At 44.7% G+C, this 23,833-nt stretch overlaps 1 protein-coding gene across 1 annotated transcript in view; it reads right to left on the bottom strand.

The window, feature by feature from the left end:
- The window catches only part of med13a (mediator complex subunit 13a), a 68,976-nt gene extending 50,035 nt beyond the window's left edge, over positions 1–18,941 (bottom strand). Inside the window, exons 1-4 of the mRNA XM_062537214.1 lie at positions 18,615–18,941; positions 18,372–18,470; positions 12,924–13,158; positions 1,220–1,388 (exon numbers count right to left, since the gene is read on the bottom strand). Of these exons, the coding sequence (XP_062393198.1) occupies positions 1,220–1,388; positions 12,924–13,158; positions 18,372–18,437 (470 nt within the window). The 5' untranslated portion in view covers positions 18,438–18,470; positions 18,615–18,941. The remainder of the gene's footprint in view (positions 1–1,219; positions 1,389–12,923; positions 13,159–18,371; positions 18,471–18,614) is intronic.
- Positions 18,942–23,833: the final 4,892 nt, after the last annotated feature.

Here is a 23,833-nt window from a genome sequence, read left to right as displayed (position 1 = left end):
ACAGAGCACGGAGTGGCTGGATAGGCTATGACACGGTCCACGCCACCTTGCTCCTTTCCCATGTACAGAACCTGCACTTATTTTAGGAACACTTTTTTTACGGTGTCCTTGTTCCAGTGTATCTACATGATGAAATACAGTGCAACAACCTATGTAATAATATGTAATATCACATACTTATGTTGTCCATACATAACGTACTCTTATTACACATGTACTAATGATCTGTAGGTACACAAAAATACATTATGTATGGACAACAGAAGTATATGATATTAAATATTGTTACACCGGTTGTTATCTTGTTATCATTTCTGTGACAAGAGCAGTGTTGTGAGAACAGAGACCAACCCACCCACTGCTAGGGAAGTAAACAAAGAAATGTGAGTGAAAGGAACTCCACTTCCTCATCTTGGCACTCTCCCATGTCAGCTTGGGATTCTATTTCTCCCAGCTGCAACCGTGTACTTGAACTGGCCAATTTGTCCAGCACGGGTCACGCTGTCGCTGTACCTGCTGTGCCACAGGCTGAGTGAGCGCAGCGACCACAGAGACGGACATCGCTCATGAGCGCCTGCGTCACTCCCCTCCTTTATGGCTATGGGCTCTTTCCACTGCCCCCCCCCCCCCCACATGCCATCCTGATGTTCGGCTCGCTCTCTTGCGGGGACCATGTACGCCAGCGTGGATATTAGACACGGCCTCTCCACATTACTGTGGCATTACAAGCCATCTGACCGCCAGGTACCTGCATTCTTAAGAGGAGGAGAGGGGAAATGCTATTTGCTGTGCGTCACATGGAGAACTCTCTAGAGAGGGTCTGGTATGTGTGTGTGTGTGTGTGTGTGTGTGTGTGTGTGTGTGTGTGTGTGTGTGTGTGTGTGTGTGTGTGTGTGTGTGTGTGAGGGAGGGAGGGGGGGACAAGGAGCACGTCTAGAGATGGGATTGCAAGCCTACTTTCAATAACTCTGGACGAGTGTGTGTTTAATTGGTTCAATCAGCAAAGTAATTACTGGACCTGGAGGGACTGGGCAACAAAAGGACACGTCCCTGTGGCATGGCTCTCTCCAGCCTCTTGCAATAGCACAGCGCGCTGTCTCAGACAGCCAATCATACCGGAGCTGGAAGGGAGCAGCCATCGAGTGGGGGAGGGAGAGCGAGAGAGCGAGAGAGAGAGGGAAGAGAAAGGAAAAAGAAGCGGACATTGACGCGGACTCACCTCTTGTTGATGGGCTTCTCGTCCTTCTCGTAGGGCTTGACGAACCACTTGCCGAGGCGCACAAAGCTGCGGTTCATCAGGCAGCGCTCCAGCAGGTTGTGGATGGCTTTGAACAGGAGCGTGCGGCACTCGTACGACAGGCCGCTCTCCCACACGCCGTCATCCTCAGCTGAGACACACACAGGGACAGGGGGAGGACAGTCAGTCACCAGGCTTCTTCAAAACACACTAGGTATTCTGTGTGCAGTTTAAGTTCAATGCATCAATCTGCTGCACTTTGAGAATGAATTAAGAGGTTATACTTTATAGCCATACAAATGTATAGAGATTTATGTTCTGTGAAATATGTTGCATTTGATGTATGAATGGTGATATCCCAGAAACACTAGCGCATAAAGGACTTCAAGCACAAGTGCTTCTCTGTGTCAATTATTGTGTGATCACTTGTGTATAGACAAGAACTCCACAGACAATACTCTCTTATTTGCAAACACTACACCGTAAAGGTCTACCGATGGTTGATTACCACTTCATTTGCATTTTGTTTTGTACACAAAAACCCGAATTGGCAGGGAGTTGACAACAATGAAAACAAAGTAATCGAACATCGGGATGTGGTCTGCTTAAATATTTTCTGTCCATGACGGCAGGGCAAATTACATTATGGCGGGCCGCCACCATCTAGTCAATTAATGGGACACACTGTTGCAACTGTGTGTGTGTGTGTGTGTGTGTGTGTGTGTGTGTGTGTGTCTCACACAGACACCTGCTGACTGCAGCTCAGTCTACTGGACGCTGGCAGCATCAGTGATGTTTCCACAATGATCCGGCCGCCATCATGCTGCCGTGTGCATGTGAGCGCAGATCAACAAAAGCGGAGCGCGTTGCCAGGCGAGCGAGCGCTCTTGGTCGGTGCGTCCCGCCGCGCGGTGGAACATTCCCTCAGCAACAGCGGCGGCGCTGGGGCGCATCAAGACCTTTCCAGCGCTCCCTCCGTGACAGGCGCACGCGTCGCCAGTCCTGCCAGGGCGGTGAGAGATCGGGGGCACGGAATGTGCCACTCCGTCTCATTCGGTGACGGCGTCCAAACGCGCTCTGCTCTATTGATCACCCGTGTGTAATCCCCAGGCAGGATCCACAGATTAAGGTAAACACCGGGATGAGCCACAAGGAGACGGGAGAAGGAGAGGAGCCACTACCAATAGAGGGGGCTCAGAAAATCCAAACTGATGAAAAACAGGATGAAACGCCAGCCTTTTTCCCCACTATTCTCCCTCCTTTTCCTTGAAAGGGGATATAGCTGGTACTCTTGCATACAAAAACACCCCATACACACACACACAAACCATTTCCAACATTATTGCATCTTCATGCACAAGGATTAGGGCAACTGTTGTTCTAGTCCCTCAGTACACGGAGGAGTGCATGAATAAATTAAAGGACATCTACGCAAGAGCATTTTTCTTTAAAACAACAGAGTGGAAAAGCTGCAGTGTGGGGAGGCTGCAGGGGCCCATGCAAATGGGGCTCCACCAGGCAGGGCACACTCAACCTGGGGTTCCACAGCCGAGGGGGAGGGCTTGTGTTGGGGGGGGGGGGGGGGGGGTGGTGTGTGTGTGTGTGTGTGTGTGTGGGGAGGGGTATCTGGATCGCGGTCGACTGTGACCTCCATGCTCCACTGATCTCATTAACGGCCACCACTTAGATCTGAGAGCTCTTAAGCGCCTTTCAGACGCGACGCGCTCCACCTTTGCAGTTACACAGCGCACCCGCACATACATACACACACACACACACACACACACACACACACACCTCCCCACTGAGGAAGAAAGAAAAAAAAAATGATGAAACAACCAAGTCAGGAGTTTTAAAATAAAAACCACCAACAGCACGCAACCACACGGCTTCCTTACGATGGAGGTGTTGTGTGTGTGAGCGCTGGAGAACTGGTACCGGGTGGCCAAGAGAGATGAGGGCTATGTGGCATCACTTTCTGCTGTGGTCATATACAGTAGCCCGCTGGATTCACACAAAGCAATGATAGAATGGAAGCAGGAGCCAAGACAGCGAGTCCCCTTTGTGTAAAAATAAAACCTTATTGAATAAGAAAAGGCCTCCCTCTGCCGTCCTTAAATGCAAATATAATAACTCGCAGAGATAATTATCTGCAGTGTATTAAGATGGCTGTCTGTGACAGGGCCAATTAAAAGACCTTTCACGACTCCACTACTCCCCCTCTCGCAACAGGAAGACGATGTGTCTTGAGCCATCATAACGAGAGAGAGGGAGCGAAACGTAGAGTGAGAGAGAAAGAGAGAGAGAGGAAGAGAGAGAGAGAGAGAGAGAGAGTGCAAAGGAGGGGGTAGGGGGAGCTAAAAACAGAAAGAAAGTCTCTCATGTATTTTTCACGAGCGCAAGTATAGGGCCAGCTCCAGCTCACATGTGCACTTGTAAACAAGCTGCAGAGAAACTTAAAGGGTCTGAAATTTTAACAGCCGTCCTTGAGGCGAAAGATCCTCTTCACCCCACCCACCTCCCGCTCCTCCTCCTCCACCTCCTCGTGTGGAGAGCCCTGGGAGTGTTTGACCTTGTTCTTCAACTCAAAACCCTCACCAGACACAGGCGCTGCACACACAGGTCCATCTGCACAATTTCTCAACACACACATGCAGTCACCTATCAGTACATATCTTCACACACACAAACACACACACACAGAAAATCTGCTTTCACACCTGCTGACAACCTCCGCAGCACAAGCATAGGGAGAGAATTGGAACGCAGAGCGGGTCTGGAGAGTCTCCACAAAGGCTGCGCCTGCATCCATCAAAAGCTCCGCAGCACACACATCCACCGCCGGCTCCCATCTGCCACTTGTCTGCAGCTTAAAAATGTACACTGCGCAAGCATACTTATTAGCGCCGGCATAGGCAGGAGGATTACGTAACCATATTATAAAAAGACACAGTAAATATGTGCTACTTGGCCTAAGCCTCCAGCATACTGCATTACATCACTACTCATTTCATCAGAACACACACACACACACACAGTGTGCTATTCCATGCTGTTATTATGGACAGTTTGTATTTTACAGCACCTAGGACTGACTCATTCTTGCAGGTTGAGGACTACGAGCCAGTCACGATTGTAGTGGAAAGCAGTTGCTGTCTATGGAGGTGTTCCAGTCACTGAGAGTCTAGGCAGTGATACTGTAAGGGAGCTGCGGCCGAGTGTTACAGCTCCGGGCCACCGTAACTGCACTCCACAAAGCCCTGTGTTATTGAATCAATGAGATTAGCTAAGGTTCAAGAGTCAGGTGTACAGTATGTGTGTGTGTGTGTGTGTGTGTGTGTGTGTGTGTGTTTACATGAGCATGTTGCCTTGTTGTTGTGTGCAGGAGTCTGTGTTAATTGATCATTAGAAGGTGAAGCAGCCCCCTGGTTGTTTCCTGGTTCACGCCCCTGCGCCCAGACACCGCTTCTCAGCCACCAGCCGGCTGGCGTGGGCCGGAGCGTCTGTTTTTTAGTCAGTGTTTCCTAACCGCCGCGTCTACCAGAGTCAACCCCTCCTCTCCGTGCGGTCGAGCAGCCCACAGCGCAGGGAGACGCACGGCACGCTACACAGCAGCGGAGCACCTGAAGTCGGCCATCACAACAGATAACGCTCCGCACCACGCACACGCTCAAGCGGTGGCAGGCTGCTGGAAAAAGAGCGCAGGCAAAAAAATAATAAAACCATTTCGCGTTTAACACACAAACCCTGTGACATGCCTGCGAACCATGATTGACGCACTAGAGGAGGTGAAACCACAGTGTTATTTGCAGAGGTGGGGGGCTGGGGGGGGGTTAAGACTCACACAAACTACAGTTATCACAGGAAGTCCAAGAGCAGACTTCTGGACAACACCCACAACAATACAAAGGGTGCAACCTCTTTCCTCTCCCCCGTTCAAAATCAACACACACACACACACACACACACACACTTGCATGCACACTCACACAAGCGTTCCCATGGTCCAACAGAAAATACCTCTGAATTGTGGTAAGTGAATAATGAGTGTTTTCACACCTTAAAAAAAGAAAAAAAAGAGTTTCCGTAGAATCACAGACTTCTTTTGAGGGCACACACCGGAAGACTTAAGAGAGTTCCCATGCAACCATGGACTTGCTTAATTAACAAAATGACAAACAAAGGAATTAAGCGCCAAAAATAAGCATTACAGCATCACAAACAACAAAACACAGTCTGAAGCATTGCTACCGGAAAAGCTTAGGCCTAGGTGTCAGTTTAGCGGTTAGCATCAGTTAGCTTTTTCATTGAAGGGGCCTCTGAACCTACATGTTCCAGTTCATCTACCTCTGACCTGACTGTTGAGGGCAGCCATCCGTGGCATGGCCGGGGGTCAGGCAACACATGGGCACTCCTACCCCTCCTAAGGTTCTTGCACCTTTCCTAACTAACGGCATGTTCAACACGTACAGTGCTGCTTCTAACCACAGTCAATCACTACTTGGCTTCCCAGACAACCAGACCACACGTGGGGCATTGCTCACATTGCCATCATTCCAGACAGTCGGTGACAATCTATGATTTAGATCCGTGTGAACTACAATGCGTATCAGACTGCAGACAGGACTTTAAAAACCACTGACATTTGGCTACTGTGGTGAGTGCATTACACAAACAAAAAACATGCACGTGCCCTTGCCCACACACACACACACACACACACAAATGCAAACACACGTACACACACAGGAATGCAGCCGGACCTAAACCCTGGAGACAATGGGCACTGGAGAGGCTGGTAATGGAGGCTGGCTGAGAGGCAGACTCTGCAGAGGCAGGAGGCACTCCCTGCAGCCACAGGTCTCTCTGGCGGACTCGGCAGAGACGGCGGTGGGTCATTAAACAGAAAGATTAATGTCCACTGATCCTCAGGCCTCCAGGGGATTCAACCTGGCCACTGCGCAGCGCAGCAGCCGAGGAGAGGAGAGGAGAGGAGAGGAGAGGAGAGGAGAGGAGAGGAGAGGAGAGGAGAGGAGAGGAGAGGAGAGGAGAGGAGAGGAGAGGAGAGGAGAGGCGGACGCTCCTGCCCTCTCTCCTGCTCTCTCTTCAGTCTCTCTCTCTCTCTCTGGCTCGCTCGCTCGCTCTCTGCTTCTCAATTTCCACCTCATCTCCTTCTGCTTTTTTCCTCCTCCTTTCCTTTTGTCATCTCTCTAGATGTCTTTCCCTTTCCTCCTTCCTTCCTCCCCCTCTCCCTCTCTCTCCCTCCCTCGCTCGCTCGCTGCCTGTGCTCTCGTCCCTCTCCGCCCTTCTCTTTCCTTGCTATCTCTCTCCATCTCTGTGCCGACTCCAGCCCTGTTCGTGAGCACAGTCTCACTGCCACTGCACAGTCTCTATTACTAATTAATGAAGAGTTCCTGAGGGGGAGGAAGGGCTGCTGGTGAAGAAGAAGAAGAAGAAAAAGAAGAAGAAGAAGAAGAAGGGAAAAAAGACAACAGAGAAGAAAAGAAGAAAGAAAAGGAGAGCACAAAGATGCGAGATACAGACGGAAGACCAGAGCATGCATGGCTGCCCCCTGATCTTTTTCAGAGCGAGAGCGAGAGACAGCGAGCGAGAGCGAGAGAGAGCAACAGAGAGCATGACGGAGAGAAAGGGAGGGAGGGTGAGGGGAATAAACAGACCAGGGGATTTGTCTGAGAAAACAGACTGTGAGAAAAAGACAAATGAAGAATGGGCAAATTGTCTGTTTTTTAACAAGTCTTTCCTCAGGCAGAACCAGGTAAACACATTCCGAAGGTGTAAGATAAGACAACCATTCAAGTAATTTAGACACCTTAGCGCTTCAAAGCATGCCATTTTAAAAGGGATATCTTCTGAACCCATTCTTCCTTAATTATGCTAATAGGTCAAACTAGACAACGCACTGGCTTCACAAAATAATTGCCATTAGGACAACCATACACTAGACATACCGCATAGCGGTGCATAATATGACTGACTGTACCTTGCTGCGCATACACTATTCAAACAAAGTAAATCAAACTTCTAAACTTCTGTCCATCCACTATTCCTGCAACTCCTTTTACAAATTCCACAAAATGTTCAAATTTTGCAAATGGGTGTTCCAAAGCCACACTCATCCAAACTCATTCCTTGCCAGGCGACGAACATGTGCGCCCAAACTCACGAAAGAATCTCTACAATAACGCTTTCTTTGGCTTCTGTTCTTTATCAGCCCAGTAGAGCTGCATGCCCACTGAAAGGCCAAATCTCTTGCAATATTAATGAAAGTGAAAAATAATTCTTAGATACACCGTGTAATTCCCATTGTGTGCTTTGCGTATGATTCACCTCACTACCACCCTAAACAAACACACACACACACATCACAGTCTCATGAAATTCAGCCTGCTTCTGACAAACAGCACTGAAAAGATTACCTCCTTGGCAGAGGGAACAAACTACATAAGGCCTAAACTCATTATAGCCTATAGGTAGCATTTACATGTATAATGTATAAGGAATTGGGATATGCATATATATTATATATTAAGTGTTGCAATGGATAATGACTTGGTTAGGAAATGTTATCCCTCTCCGGCCCTTGCTTTTATGCATAAGTTAGAAGGTTATATATTGGCATTAGAAGGTGGTGAATGGGCCATGGACAGCATATTAGCTGATGGCCAGCTTTAATGTAATTGAATAACTAACCATTGCAAATGAATTAAATATTAGGCTAAATATTTAAATATCCTCATGAAGCCTGTAGAAAAACTACTCGACAGGAAAAGGAAACGAGAGGGCCAAGAAGCCAGCAGATGTTAAGTAAGGCTGCTTGGGGTCGGCTGAAACTAAACAGCCTCGGCCTTCTATGGTCCATCAAAAGGCATGTTTGAGGGAACGGAAACATAGTAAATGAACATGCATGCCTTCTTATGATCAAGTTGTTTCACTATTGAATGTTACCTGACAAAACGTTGACTCAGGTCACAGCTGGATATTAAAGACTGTGGAATGACTTGATTTAAATGCATCTGTCAGTCAGTCTTGCAAACTGACTGAACTCCAAATAGCTAACCAAACCAAAAAAGCTGCTACCACTGGACTTTTTAAATTGACTCAAAATTCACCTCTCTGCTTTTCACAGCTCACTCTGTCAAATCGATGACCGCTGTTAACTTCTAAATTAGGTAATAAACTATTACGGAGAATGAGATAGTCTTGTTAAGACACAGTAGGAAATGCCACAATGGTGATAACTTCACCGCAAAGAACATCCGGATAACCATCTATACAGAACCTGTGTTTTATTTCAGCAATTTTGTTTCAATCACATTTATGACAGGAATGGAGTTTGAAACAGGTGACTTATTCCAAGGCATCCCAGCCCATTTGTCCCCCTGCTCTTCAGCCCCTCAGCAGGTAGATCTGTGGAGCACTCACAGGGGAGAGGAGAAGGAGAGCAACAGCCCAGGGAGACCAGCAGAGGAGGTGCAGAACGGGGGGGGGGGGGGGGCAGCCAAGTACACAAATGGACAAAACGGAGGGAGAAATGAACCCCACAGCAATTAGCCTGAAAGACGAGCTTCCTGTCCCAATTTCTTAGCAAAAAAGTTGTTCTTAGAGGAGATGATGGTGTGTGTGAGGTGTGTGTGTGTGTGTGTGTGTGTGTGTGTGTGTGTATATAAATATAATGTGTGTGTGGGGGGGGGGGGGGCGTCTTTTGAGTGCACGCACTCTTTGAATGCCTTTAGACAGCAGTTCACAATGACGCTTGGAGGAGTGGAGATGTGAACAAGATGAGGCTAGCAGTCATCTGCATGACAATTACTTGCCTGTGGCCCGACTAGGAGGCTAGCCATTTTGTCGAGCAATCCCATCCTCGTGATAATTTCAAAGCATTGCCAGGGGAACAGTTCTCCCTGCCTCATCCATTCCTTAGCATGGGGCACATACTCAACACAGCAAGCCAGTGACACCAGTGGCTACACATTAGTCCTCCCAAAAATCAACGCACCCCTCGGTGCCTTACTCGACCCCCATTTGGCTGGTGATTAAGCGAAAGACGTTAAAAGAGATCTTGTGTTTGGCCATCATTCACCACACATGCTCTGTAGGCAGGGGATTACTGGTTGGCAGAAATGGCTTGAGCTCAAAATTAAAAGACTTTCACAAGCTGCTAATCTGATGCCTGCAGATGGGGGGGGGGGGGGGGGGGGGGGTGGGGGGGCTCGAGATGCCGGGCAAAAACACAAACACACACACACACACACACATACATGCACGCACAAACACTCCGGGAAAATCTACATTTCATTATGACATGATTTCATTGGCCACCCACAGCATCGTCCCAAAATATGCATCAATTCAAAATTCGCTGGATATTCATATTCCTACACTTCAGCTACGACTTCAGCGAGACTTCCTTTCTTGCCTTCAGCTGGACCGTGAGTGTAAAGGTGTCTGTGTCCAGTCTGACTGGTATTTAAAAACTGACACGCCCCATCAATGAAGTCGTCATCTGTTCCTGTGCACACCCTGTGAACTTGAAAGGCTTGAGATTGAACACGGCGAGGGCAGCCGGCTTTTCTGTGTCTGTTCAGTGATCATCGCTGCCTTTTTCCCCCCTTCTTCGCTCTTTTACAGTCTCAAGTGCTCCTCCTGGACCCATCAAAGCTCTCCTGTAAAACAGGGCCTCTTGGCATCCTTTGCCGCCGCCTCCTCCTCCTCCTCCTCCTCCTCCTCCTCCACCTCCACCTCCTCCTCCTCCTCCTCCTCTTTCCCATGACTGTCAGAGCTCTCCTGTCCTCTTTATCTTTGCGCACAATCTTCTGCCTTTGCTTGATCCACCTCTCACTCTCCAGCACACCAAGGAGTGAACCTGTGGCAAGCACGCCATCCGGCTGATCGCTGCTGCTCTGATAAGAGTAGGAGGACACATTCCACATACACTTTCGAGTAAGCCTTTGTTATTGATGGAACTCCAAAGTCCAGCTAATTCCAAGGGGAACGCTCATGTATATAACAAAGACACTGGTGACATTAAAAGCAACAAACTCTATTACACACTGATAAGACTATTACTTCACTAGTGCAAATACACTCCATGCAAACAGGGTCAAGGCTAGAAAACGACCTCTTCTGAAGTAAATAATGGCTAACATTTACCTGCTTTGCTTTAGAAAGAGCGAGGAAAATGTCTGAATACTGAATACCCTCAAACGGACAAAGAAAGGCATTTCCTTCATACACACTCACACACGCTGACATGAATGGGGAAGATGTTTTGTGGCTATCAAGCCTCAAAAATTCCATTCCAACTCGAGACTTGTAGCGATACAATGATGAATGCCCAATGGACAGACACAATCTCCCCCAACTCTCTCATTTCTCCTGCTTCGTTCAGTTCTCTCGACCCTCCTCACTCAGACGCAGAGCATGAACAAAGACAGGGGATTCTGTCGGCTTCTTCCATGATAACGGAGAAAGGCGGAATGGTAGAAAAAAGAAGGGGGGGGAAATGGTTCTAAGCGGACTTCGATGATGTGCTCTTTGTCGCTGCTCTCTCTTTTTCCTCTTCCTGCTTCCCTCCATCCCTGGGAGTCAGGGAGGAGCAGCCCTAGTTACAAGGTGAATGAGACCTTCATTTCTCCTTCACTTTCATTGCTTTTGTCCTTTGTATCCCCTTTATGGACAGAGTGTCCAGAATAAAGACAAATTTGGAGGGTTTGCACCATGGCTAGAGGTGAAAAATCGGTTGGATGGTACGATGCAGTTTTCCCACACACACAGGCAGAAGGGTGGCATAAATAACCTTCATCGTCACTGCTTGTTCCAAACAGATGGCCTCGTTGCATTTGTTTGTGCGTAAGTGTGTGCATGTGTATAGTATCTTGATCCATTATACAAGGGTAATGATAATGAATACTCAATCACTGAATTATCAACAAGCTATTAGCTTCCTCAAAATCATCATTATTAATAACCTGTTGGAAATTTAACACCGAATATATTAGTGGTGGGGGAAAAAATCGATTCTGTTCAGTATCGCAATATTTTGTGCATGCAATTATATCGATACTGGTAGCTCAAAGTATCGCAATACTTAATTATAGAATTTAATTATCTATTTTACCTTTATTTGAGTCCCCAAGGGGAATTTCAAGATATTACACTCACAAGATGGCGCTTGTTGTGGCGTTTTATTGTGCATTCAACGGCAATTTCAAATAAAAATGGCTTCACAATCACAACCTGTTATAGACGACCCTCCATCACTTTGAAAGTGTGGGTGTATTTCGGTTTTCAACAAAAAGCAAATAGTAAGGACCTTGATATGCACCACGCCATGACAAAGTGAGTTGAACAGTGTTATTTTTTATTATTTTTTGTAATGCCTTTGAATAATATGAGAGACATGAATAGCAATATATTGCAGAATCGAATCGCAATACTTGTTGTATCGCAATATGTTTAGAATCGCAATAATATCGAATTTTGGCCCAAAAATCGCAATAGTATCGAATTGTCATTCTTTTGCCAATTCCCACCCCTAGAATATATATAGGCGTATAAACAGAAAAAACTATTAATTAAATTAAATGCATCTCTAGAATAATTTCCGTGGTGGTGATATATCCTAAACGGATATATAACAGCCATTGTCTATTCATCACAAATGTAATAGACTAACGTCAAAGTTGAAGATATCAGCAAAACTTCAGCTTAGTAGTCAAAAAGACAGTAAAAAAGCGGTCTTAAAAAAAGATCTCTTAAGCTTGCAATGATCTCTCTCAATAATTCATCAGACTTCAATCTCGCCAAGGACAAAACTTGAGACCAGATGAGATGCTAAGGGCGTTCCTCCTCACTGATGCCAACAGGTGGGAATCCAAATTTCAAGATGTCAGCAGCATGTTTTCAGACACACCAGCAGTCCTACAAGCTCTTTGGATGTTCTCTCTTGGGTGTGATGCATACTATTCCTCAGACTTAATTTGAGTGGCCCCAGATTGGTTCTAAAGAGATACTTTTCAGATTTGAGAGTCAGAGAATTACAGCTGGTCTGACATATGAACCACTTCCACATTTCCATGACAGTGTTCAGACAAATGACGCATGTAAAACTCAAACACATAATGTCATGTATATGAGCAAGTACTATGAATTAACACTGCCAACACCGGCAAACAGCACTAGAAATGGAGATGAGCAAGATAAATTAATCATTTCTTGTAGCCCGAGTGTGCTTTTTCCTTGCTTTACCATACAAAATAAACATCTATTAAATGTTAAAATAAAGAAATTGTTTTAGTTCAGTTCTTTCAGATGCTTAACTTGTTTTGTTCAAACAGGCACATTTGCATTACAGATCTTTGTTTACGTGATTCTACAGCCCAATAAATATCCTGCAACCAAAGCCCAGGCCATGACCCACTGTTTGTGAACCACTGGATTACACAATGAAGTTAAGAACCTGGCAGCCTGCCTGCCTCCCTCCCTGCCTGCCTGTGAGCATGTGTATGTGTGTGTGTGTGTGCCTGAAACATTGCATGAATGTCTTTGCATATGCGCTCCTATGAAAAGCATTTGTACAGTATGCAAACACCTGGATACAGTATGAGGATGCACAAGAGCATGCTGAGCAGCGCTGCAAGCACTTTCTTTACACACACACACTTACCGGTCAGCTCATTGTGGATGAGCTCAGAGAAGTTGGGGTCATCACCCCACCAGAAGAGCCAGAGTTCGCGCCGGCCCTGCCTCTGGCTCCTCTTCCACACGCTCAGCACGTCCGAGCGGAGGCACCGGCTGAAGCTGCTCAGGATGGGGTCCTCCTCCGTCACCGGAAACAGCATGGGCGCCGAGGTGGGCCCCTGCCAGACGTACCGCTTCCATTTTATCCCTGTCAGGTCGGCCTGGGGAGAGAGGGAGGGGGAGCGAGGGGAAGAGAGAGAGGGAGGAGTGCAAGTTAGCTCCTGCTTAAAGAAAGACCAGGCACATGCAAGCGTTAATCCTCTTTCTGCTGCCCCATATGAGCTACACTTGCAAAACACAGCAGAGAATGGGCCATACTGTATTGCTCTCACCAGAAACCCTTGACAATTTCTAACCCAGTGTCATTTTGAGAAATCCTGCCACTGTGATGAAAAAGGCTATGAATAAATCATAGCCTGATAATATTAACGACTGGTTATACAGCAGTTTAAGTACACTCTACTTCAGAGTTGTACCAATACGCCTTCATCATGATAGTGGTAGCACTGATATGAAATAGCAACACAAGAAAGCAGAATGCTAAAGGAACTGTGCTGTTGGGCAGAGGTGCAGAAGCCTAGGTCAGTGTGCACCCAATGCATTAGTAAGTTAAAGAGCAGCATGTAAACAAAGGCACGTGTGTTGAAGATGCAGGTTAACCTGCTCTGCTGTCATTTGTAATCATTTACAGGAAATTACTTGTGTCAACTTTTTAAGCCTACTGCAAAAAAAAAGTTATAACTAAAACTGTTATTTGCTATTTGAAAATATATTTTTACTTAGTAAACTCTGCTATACCAAGCACACTGGTAGGCTAAATACAGGTTGACCTACTCATTTTCTCAGTGTAATTACCATTTGCAAAATAATTTAAAGAAATTATAGTCATGAATGTCATTACCACAAAAATGCCCTAATGATGCCGTTATCATTTGAGAGTGATATCACCCATCGCTAATGACCTGTGAGCAGTGACAAGACGTGGACAGAATAAGAAAAAGAAACATCAACGGAAACAAAAAAATCTTAGAAAAAAGCAGAAAAAAACCTCTACTGTACAGAAATAGGAAGACATGTCTCAAACAAAATGGTGCAACAAAAACGGAAGCCTTGTGCTGCAAATGACACCCCCCACCCCCACCACCATCACCACAAAGGTGGTCCTCTGGCCTCCAATTGTTTTAAATCATTCATTACAGTACAGACTGGCATCCCACAGAGTCTCACACACACACACACAGTCTCACACACGCTCAGTGACACAATCTAGATTTTTGCGCATGATTCAGGTTAACTAAAAAAAAAATTCTGATGGTTCTGAAAACAAGCTCTGTTTTTTTTGCTGTTGTTGTTGTTGTTATGGGGGAGGGATTGACTGCTTACTTTTGTTCAATTCAAATCAAAGGCAAATGAAACACTGGGTACACGGGATGAGAGGGATGAGTGAAAAGGCCTTAAATGAATTAAATATGACAGGTGGAGATAGCCCCCGAATAATGTATTTAGACCAGGGAGAGATTACTTGCTTACTAGCTTTAAAGCCATTTCAGGAGACAAACTTTCAAAACCAAAAACAGCAGCGCAATGCAACAGGCTCATGCTTATCTAGGCTACTGTCTTCACCTTCTGAATAGTGTTTTTTTTTCTCAGAGGTGGTCGACAGATCAAAGGGAAACCGCACTTGTGAGAAAGGAGCATTCTGGCAAACAGAGGCCTGCTACAAACTGCCCCTTCACACTCTTTTAATAGCGTCGTTACTGTTGGCAGCTGAAGCGCCACCATCAATTCCAAATTGCCGAGCTGGTCTCTTCCTCTTGTCCAATTCATCTTTCTTCATCCAATTAGCTTTTCTTAAGGCCAGAGGGTCAGGGGGCAATATGGCCATCCCAGCATAACTAGCTTAACCCATCGTTAACAGGGGCACACAAACACTTAACACAACCTTCTTAGATGCATGACCTAGCAATGGTAAACCTATACTGTACAAAACATCACATTAATCCTAGACTTGTTAGAATGCCTATAAAATATATATGGTGTCTCAATGGGGACCAACTGTGAGAGTTTGTACTACCTAATTTCCTAATGTTCCTAATGTAATTACCTAATGTTGATTACCATCAGGTTACCATAAGATCTTGCTTTACTGCATGCCACAACAAATTAATGAGACTTATGACAACTTCCTAAAGACTTAGCTTACCATTGAGACAACACAGGGTGGAATACATGGCTATTAGAACAGACAACTGTTGCAGGCAGCACAACTGTGAAACTCTCACTTTGACTGTAGTGTGACAATGACACCTGCACTCTGCAGAGAAACATCTGCACACCCAGCGCAGGGAGAACGTCAACGGTTCACAGATGACACCTGATAATGTGTAATTACGAAAGCTTAGACCTACTATGCAGGAGCAACTCAATGGCTTCGCTCACATGTGATGAAAAAATAAGGCAAACAAGCGTTACAAAGCTGCTGGGTCATGCATTATTGTTCTTTTTTCCGTGCAGGACTTGAAAAGAGGAGAGGAAACCAACGTGATCGGTCACCAAGTTAATTCAAATAAACAAGTGGGACATAATATAAACTCGGGTGCAAGAACTAGGCCTCAATGATTACATGCATACCACAATAATGACTTCCAGAGTTGTTGCACAAACTTAAAACTTAAAAACTTGATTGCTAATGGAAAATTTCAGCGACAGATTAAAATAAATAAAAATGTGAAATTGTCGCTCTCATGCATGTGTACATTTGAATGGGTGTGTCTGTGCACGTTGGTGGGAGTTTGCAAGCACGAGAGTTGGTCAGAGGAGATTAATGACCAGCTGATCTTGTGCCAAGAGCTTTTGAAATAATTCAGAAATCGCATATAAACTTCCCCATGTCATTAAGGCTAGCAGGAACTTGGGGTTATGACCTTTCCCTTCCTTCAGCTGTGCACCTTCACTAGCTCTCTTCTCTCTCCCTCTCTTCCTCTCTTCTCTCTCTCTCTCTCACTCTCTCTCTCAATGGCAACGCTTCAAGGACCCACAGCTGCTAGGCACAGAAACCAAAAAGGCAACAGGTGAACTGACTCAAATCATCTTTCCCCTGACACATACACAAACACTTAAGCTACACTGCCGTTAAGTTCTTTCCAGCATGATATTTCCTGAAACAGATGCAGGCTTAACTTTTTGGAAGACTCTTCCTACAAATCATTTAAACGAGGCCAGTCCAGCCTTGTTAAAGCTAAAAAAATGCAAGACATGCTAATGAAGATAGCACTAGCAAGAGATTTGCAAAACAAACCTCTCCACTGCTCCCTCCCCTGCTTGCATTACCCAGCCCATTCTGCATTCACAAATTTGACTGGCGTCCAAGATGCCAAACCTCCCATTTTGAGCACCTGATTGGCCAGTCTTAGAAACTTCTGGGAATATCGGTGATCGAGTAATGCTGGCCAAGTTGTTCAGCCTTGCTTACCGAGCCCTCTGGGAGTAGGTGTCAACATTACTATGAGCCTCTAAACAAATTTCTGACAAAAACAAAACACAACTTGTACACAGAAGAATTAATGTTAGAAGTAACTTCCGGCACATTCCATCTTGAAATGGCACAGATGGTATGTTGCAAATATAGTGGTCTCTTACCAACAGCATTGTCTACAAGAGTAATACACTAGGGTAAGATGCTGTCAAATTTGTATTTTGCTACAGCGCAAACATGTAACTGACAGGTCCCACATGCAAAATAACACAGTGATGGACCATTTACAGAGCTCCACAGAATGCAAACTGCCTAGCCCAGTTTATGTCTTGTGTACATAATTGTTGTCCTGCCACACTTTCTCCTCATTTACTGCGCTAATTATACTGGCTGCCATGATAAACACAATACACACTTGCAAAGGCAATGCAGCTACCTGCTTCGAAAGTGTTCAATGCAAAGACCCAGAAGTGTCTGTTCCAACACGTGAGAACAAGGGAGTATCCTAATAATTGGAATATAAATGTTTTGGTGTGACTGACCAATTGAAGCAACCCTTGCGGGCATTGTACAAGCATTGGTATAGGAAAAATAATCCCATGGCAGTCACGCTCTATTCACCTTAGTCGGAAACAGAGCAATGAAATATTTAACGGCTCTCCCAGTTCTTCCCATGCCAAAAGTAAGCCTTGCCCACACGCATTCCAAAGCTAAAATTACTCCATGAAAAAATGCAGCAAGAACATATCAGCGCTTAGATGGAAATGTCTATGCACATACGCAAGTTAGAAAATGATGTCTAGCTGTTCTGTCAAAATGTGTGGCAATTTGAGCATAGCAGCTGCTGTTCGCGTCTTTTCACGAAAGGGCAAACATCTTTGGACAGAATGCTACAAGTAGCCATATGAGCGTTCTATTTTTCTGCCAGTGCTCGACATTAGAAACATTGTAACTGTTTTGTCGCATTGTAGCATCTTGCTGATAAGGTGTACAGATCATTAAAGTTAACCAACAAGCAAAAAGGGACCACGCTCTGAAGGCAGACGTGTTCGAATTATTTTGATATGGGTCTTCCAGTTCGACCGAGAAGTAAACAAAGCCCTCTGCAAAGTTATATAATTGATCGCAAAGCCTTTGACTCTCGTAAGTGTGACAACTAAACGTACACAACTAAGTTGATTGCAAGCTAGCAGCAAGTTCCAACTTTACAACCCAAAGTCTTATCTAGCTGGCCAGCTAGCGACGTAATCGTCCAGACAAACTTGCTTGCAAATTGTTACGGACTTCTCACCGTCCATTTTATGTCAAGGATAAGGTACCTCTCAGCACGACAGACGAGTTTGTACACAGTAACACCCATCTAACAACCAACTAAAAAGGATCATCCGCGAACTACTTATTTTAGCTTGTAAGCTTGTTAGTTGGCTAGCTAGCCGGCTATCTTGTGCGCCAGCATGTAAAATAAGGCTAGAATGTTTCCATTTCCCATACAAACACACAAAGATCAACCACAAACACCCAACAGATCATATGTAGTTTAAGATAAACGTCAAACAATCATAATAATGCAGCCCACTAACTATATTCAATCGGAAAACGTTCATCATCAGGTAGCCTAGTTGTAGCTACTTTTGTTGCATTAAACTTAAAATGCTTCCAAATCATGAAAATAACTTATTGTGCATTCACACAACATTTCTGGTAAACATCAGACATATCCTCTTGTCTTTTTAATATTGCACAACACCCTAATGCAAAGAAATACTGAACTGGTGAATGTTGTTTGAATTGCAGTGGTCAACAGGCCCCTAAGCCCGATCATCCTCGGCTAAAGCTAACGTTTAGCTCTTTTCAGCTAGTTAAAAATGGCTGCTTTTCCTTTAGTTTTAAATCTCTTACCAGACAGAATAGATTGGAATGGCAATCCTCCAAGCTGGCCCCGTTTGGTACAAAACAAGAACTCATCCTTTCACAGCAGGGTCGAACATTCCATCATTACTGTTCCCAGGAAAGAAAGAACGGGTTTCGAATGTATTTTATATGATGGCTGCAAGCTGAGCTAAGAGAATTATTTTAAACAATCGGTTGGAGAATGTAATTCAACAACCCCATACGACTGCTCTTGTTCGCCTTAAATTTCACCTTAAATATAAGAAGCAGCGCAACTCCGCGTCGAGTAAGCGAACATATCTAAACTTCATTAAAAACACAAGCGTAAAATGTTCTTAAAACAAAAAGAAAAGGGAGAGCAAAGAAGCAACTCTCCCCCTCCCCCTTAGCTTACAACGGTCTTTACTAAAACGACCCTCTACGCCTCCATCACCACCCGAATAGACTTAAAATCGAAAAACATTCCGTAAAAAGATTCTCGAAACCTAACATGTGATTAAAAATATTCGGTCATTTTAGCCATTATTTCGGTCTCTGTTCCTGATGGTTTCCATTTGAATTCATGGATTCCTTTCTATAATGGCGGCCACGGGGAGAACTCTGCCTCCTGGAGCCTATTGGCTCATTCGTGGTCATGAGGGGTCTGATAATACTGTAACTGATGGGTATTGCCGCTAGGCGAGAGCAAGCGGCGCTGCTGAGCAACCAGATTTTGTTACTAATGATCAAACCTTTAAACTTGCCGGCTTTAATAGTGCTCCACCTAGTGCGTACAAAAAGCAATAGTACAGTATCAGTATTCATGAACACCAACAGGGGAGCGTGTCCTTGCAATTACATTAAGCTCTCAGTCGATGACAGAGAAATGCTTTTTTATGACACAGACGAGTACTATCAAAGGAAGTGTGTGTTAAAATGGAATTGTACTGTGAAATGATACACCGCTCAGATACACCAACAAGGAGCTACTGACACTCGAATGACACCAATTAAGGACAGCAGCATGACTTTCAAATGCTTGTATGAAAATAAATAATGATGTTGTGTTGGTGAAATTTTTATAAACAAGATTTTTAGGCAGTGAATGCTAACCAGAGGCAGTTTTATAGCATAATGTATTGCCATTAGAGCATTGTTCAAAAATATTTTTATATTATAGCCTACAGGATGCATTGTTTCTAAAGTGCCATTTTGGTGTGTTTCAGAAGACCTATAAAAAGTCAGATCTAACAAAGCACACCACTTTGTCACTATCTGTTGCTTTCATCTGAAAATAATACAAATAATAATATTGTCTGTGTTACCTTACTTGACCAATGACTGGAACACAATCTCGCTATAACTTACTTGGCCTATGAATTTGATTCTGACTCTGATTTATCAAGTCAATATTACACTGATTTCAAGGGTTGAATCGGCTTATTTAGGACTATTCTGCATCATTTGATTGAAATGGATAGAGTGGTTGCATAGAAAGCAAGGTCAAGTGATAAATCTGTCATGAAATAAAGTAGGCCTTCACAAGGTCAATAACATGGCAATTGGAATTCAAGGATTTTGAAGAAGTCCCTTTAAACATAGTTTTCTCTCTCTCACTCTATCTCTCTCTCCTTTCTCCCTGTCCATAAATCCTATGGACCTTCAAATGATAATGCCGGTACTTTGTCAAACTGAGAATCAGTCTCTCACTCAAAGAGTTCATCTCATGGGCATGTAGCCATCACAGAAGTGGAATGTAATAAAATATCCGCCTGGGACTGCTTCCTGACATGTGTCTATTGTCAGGCACAGGACTTTTACATGATCACATTCTCTGATTATCATATTTAGTCAATGGGATCTTTAATTTTCGTTTGAATCCCAAAAGGGGTTCAATCAGGATCAAGAGGGGGACCATTCTTATGTTGTCAGAAAAGGCAGATATGGCTAATGTCAAGTTTTTTGTTTATGTATTTTACATGTACATAGGATATAAAACGGGACCTTTGAGATGTGATGTGTAGGCCTGTTGACATGCAAATCGGATCTTACATGATATTACATTTATTAATTTAGCAGACACTTTTGTTAATTAACAGATTAATGATTAGAAAAGGACTTATGTGATCTTAGACCCATCCCATCACACATTATTTGTAGTTGGAGCGGGGTGAGAAGGCTACAAAATAGACCAGAGCAGAGGAAAATTGGTCACATGCAGATTGTCATTTTACACACAATAAATCACATGGCCAATTCAACAGTGCTCTTCAGATCATCAGTAAACGTGACACAGCTGAAAACCTTCTCCTGCATGTCTGTGAATGGAATAGGGTGTCAGAGTCAGTAGTGATTATGGCATGAGTCACAACATGTTTATAACAAACAAGTGGCAATATCCCAGTCGTTAACCTCAACACCAGAAGGAAGAGTCTTTCTACACAAGGCAGGTAAAAAGCGGCACTCTGTTTAAGCTTAACATTCCCCTCCTATGTATCAACACTTAGTACACTCACACACTTAACACAGGTGTACACTTACACATATTCTTGGGAATGTAAGTATGTTTGGTATATCCTTGGGAGATCAGAAAAAAATATCTACTTTCTTATTCTGAGATGTGATGTGTGATATTTTGAGCAATATGATTTTACTTGCATTATCAGGAGTTTCTCTGATCATTGGACTAATATGATGTATATATATATATATATATATATATATATATATGACATGCACAGTGTGTAACTACGTATGCTAAAATAATGCATCAGTCCTTTCATGGAGAAGTGGGCATTCTCCTCAGGTGCATGTTTGGTTGATAAATGACATTGCTCACTATGCCACTCAGTTGAGGAGAAAGAAGGTGCTTTTGACAGACTTGAAGTGATGGAGCACTTACTCCTTAGTCCCAAGTGGTGCAAATCTCCTTTCTGAATGTCTCCATATCACTCTGCCACACAGTACCTGTCAGGGCTACAAAAAAGACGACTCTGAATTGCATGTTCTGGTGAATTCACCAAAAGTCAAACATCTAACAGAAATCTGTCCACTCTCCTCAATAATGAAATAAGAAAGCCTCCTATTCCAATGCGTTCCCCTCCCCCAGGATGAATAACAATTAACTGACTGGTCTTTCTTTGAGTGTGATTATAATTATGTCTGAGCACCCAATGACCACAGCAGTCCTCTCCAGCCCCTTGCCCCCAGGGCTGGGCTATGCTTGGGGAGCATGCTAAGGACCGTGGGCAGGCTTTAGCCCTTTCGTCAGAGGCCCTCTCAGCAGAGCTTTAAATGCAGACCTGTGTAACAGCTCCTGGCTACAAGGGCTCCTTTGAACCGTGTGATTGTGTCACTCAAAAGCAGCACGCTGGCTCCCTTGTCCTTACAGGCAAGCCTACAGGGTGGAAGTGTCTCTCTCTCTCTCTCTCTCTCTCTCTCTCTCTCTCTCTCTCTCTCTCTCTCTCTCTCTCTCTCTCTCTCTCCCCTCCCAGCTGCAATTGAAGATGACGGAGGGAACGAGGGCCCACATCAATCTCTTGTTTGCTAACCTCTTTCTTCACACCGACAAAAGCTGGATGTCTGAGCACGTGCAGCCTGAGCTTGTGTTTCTTGTTAGCTCCATGCCATTGGAGAGAGAGAGAGAGAGAGAGAGAGAGAGAGAGAGAGAGAGAGAGAGGGAGGAGAAAAGTGGAGCTCCCCACATGCAGAGTCTGAGGCCGCGGCATGAATGGGTGCCGGTGTTACACAAGTGTGACTTGTGCAGGAACATTCCAGGCTACCAGACGGGTCTGCGGCTGCAGCTTTGTTGCGCTGCCAGCGAGACAAGAGCCTTTTCTGTGGGGCTGCTGCCCGTCGCTGACAAGAGGGATGTTGCTCATCCCTGCCGCTAAGCGATCTGACACACTTTCACTCACTGCGGTCTTTTCACACCCAGACATTGGCACGTCTCTTTTCTCTACTGTTCCTACCTATCTATCCCCCTGCTCCTGCCAGAGCACATTTTTACAAGACTTTTCACAGTCTCACAAAATGACAAGTACTCATAGGGAACTCCACTTCCTGTTTTGTTAAGCATCCTCCAGCATGTGTTGAATGGTACATTCAGTATGAGGAGGGCAAAGGTCATGGCTCTGGTCCTCTCCTGGAGGACACAGAAGGTGCCATCACTAAACAGGACTTTACAGAGATATGCAAATGCAACAGAGGGTCGGCATAAATAATCTATCGTTGCACAGTGTTGAGACCTATATTATAATGTTATCAATAATGAATAATATTTGATGTTTTTAGTTCAATCTATTGGAAGAAACTACCAATAGTGTAACATTCAAATTCAGAACGTTCAGCTCCTGAGATTTAAAACAGTTGCAGACGGCCCTCTGAGCTGCATATAGATTCATGTAGGGTTTTTTTTTTTTTTCATCCAATGCAACAAGCGCCCGCACGCAACCAGCCATTTGAAGTTTGCCAGCGCAGAACAACAAAAGAGCTGTGTACTCCTCCAGCAGCTCCACCGACCCTGCTCTGCACAGTCGGCAAATTCTGCGCTGCTTGCCCGTGAGCGCTGACTGCCAATTAGATAAGAAAGAGAGGGAGGCAGTGGGGGTGGTGCCCCTGCCAGGGTTAAACTCAAGGGCAGATGTCTTCCGTGAGCATGGACTGGGATGACACAAAGCAGCGGTGTGTCTTTTGTGTGTGTGTGTGTGTGTGTGAGAGAGAGAGAGTGTGTGTGTGAGAGTGTGTTTGGAGGGAGCAGTGGTGAAGTGTTTGAGAATGTCATATGTGCATTTTATCATCATCCACAACTATGTGCCTTTGATCGTCATGCACAACTGTGTTGATGTGATGGCCCTTTGCTTAGACAGAACCTGCTAGAAAGCCCAGGGTGTTCCAGCTGTTGATCCTGTGTCATTAGACACGGCCTTATGTGGTAATTACACATGAGAACCTGTTCACACAGGTGTGAATTAGTTTATTAAAGACCAGAGCCAAAGAGGACATGGGGGCAAACACACAACACTTAGTTATGAAGGGATACAAAATGAAGAGCTATAAAAGAGAATGGTCTGAAAAGAAACCTGTTAAGGATACTGTGTTCTTTATAACAACTTCAGATACAAAAACAAAACCTGTTCAGGACACTGTCTTCTTTATTGCAACCTCAGGTGTGCACAGGTGAGCTTGTGATTCCAGGTGTGGATAGGTGAGGTTTGTATAACTGGCTTGTCTTTCCCTGAGGGTATTCTGAGTCATGAAGCAATTCTATTTTATTACACAGTGTGGTCGGCCACACAGGGAACAAGGAATGTGTGATGCATAGTACAGTAGCAACCACATGCTCCAGAGCCTTGCACTTTGTGTTCTGGAACAACAGTAAAACAACAGCAGGTCTCATTCAAAACATTTTATGAAACAATATGTTTACCTTTATTCTTCTCAGGTAAGCTATACGGTAAATATAAACTGGCCCACAGGGTGCTGTGTGGACA

This window comes from Sardina pilchardus, chromosome 5 (genome assembly GCF_963854185.1).
Source record: "Sardina pilchardus chromosome 5, fSarPil1.1, whole genome shotgun sequence".
Classification (NCBI taxonomy): Eukaryota; Metazoa; Chordata; class Actinopteri; order Clupeiformes; family Clupeidae; genus Sardina; species Sardina pilchardus.
This window is presented reverse-complemented; position numbering and strand designations above follow the sequence as displayed.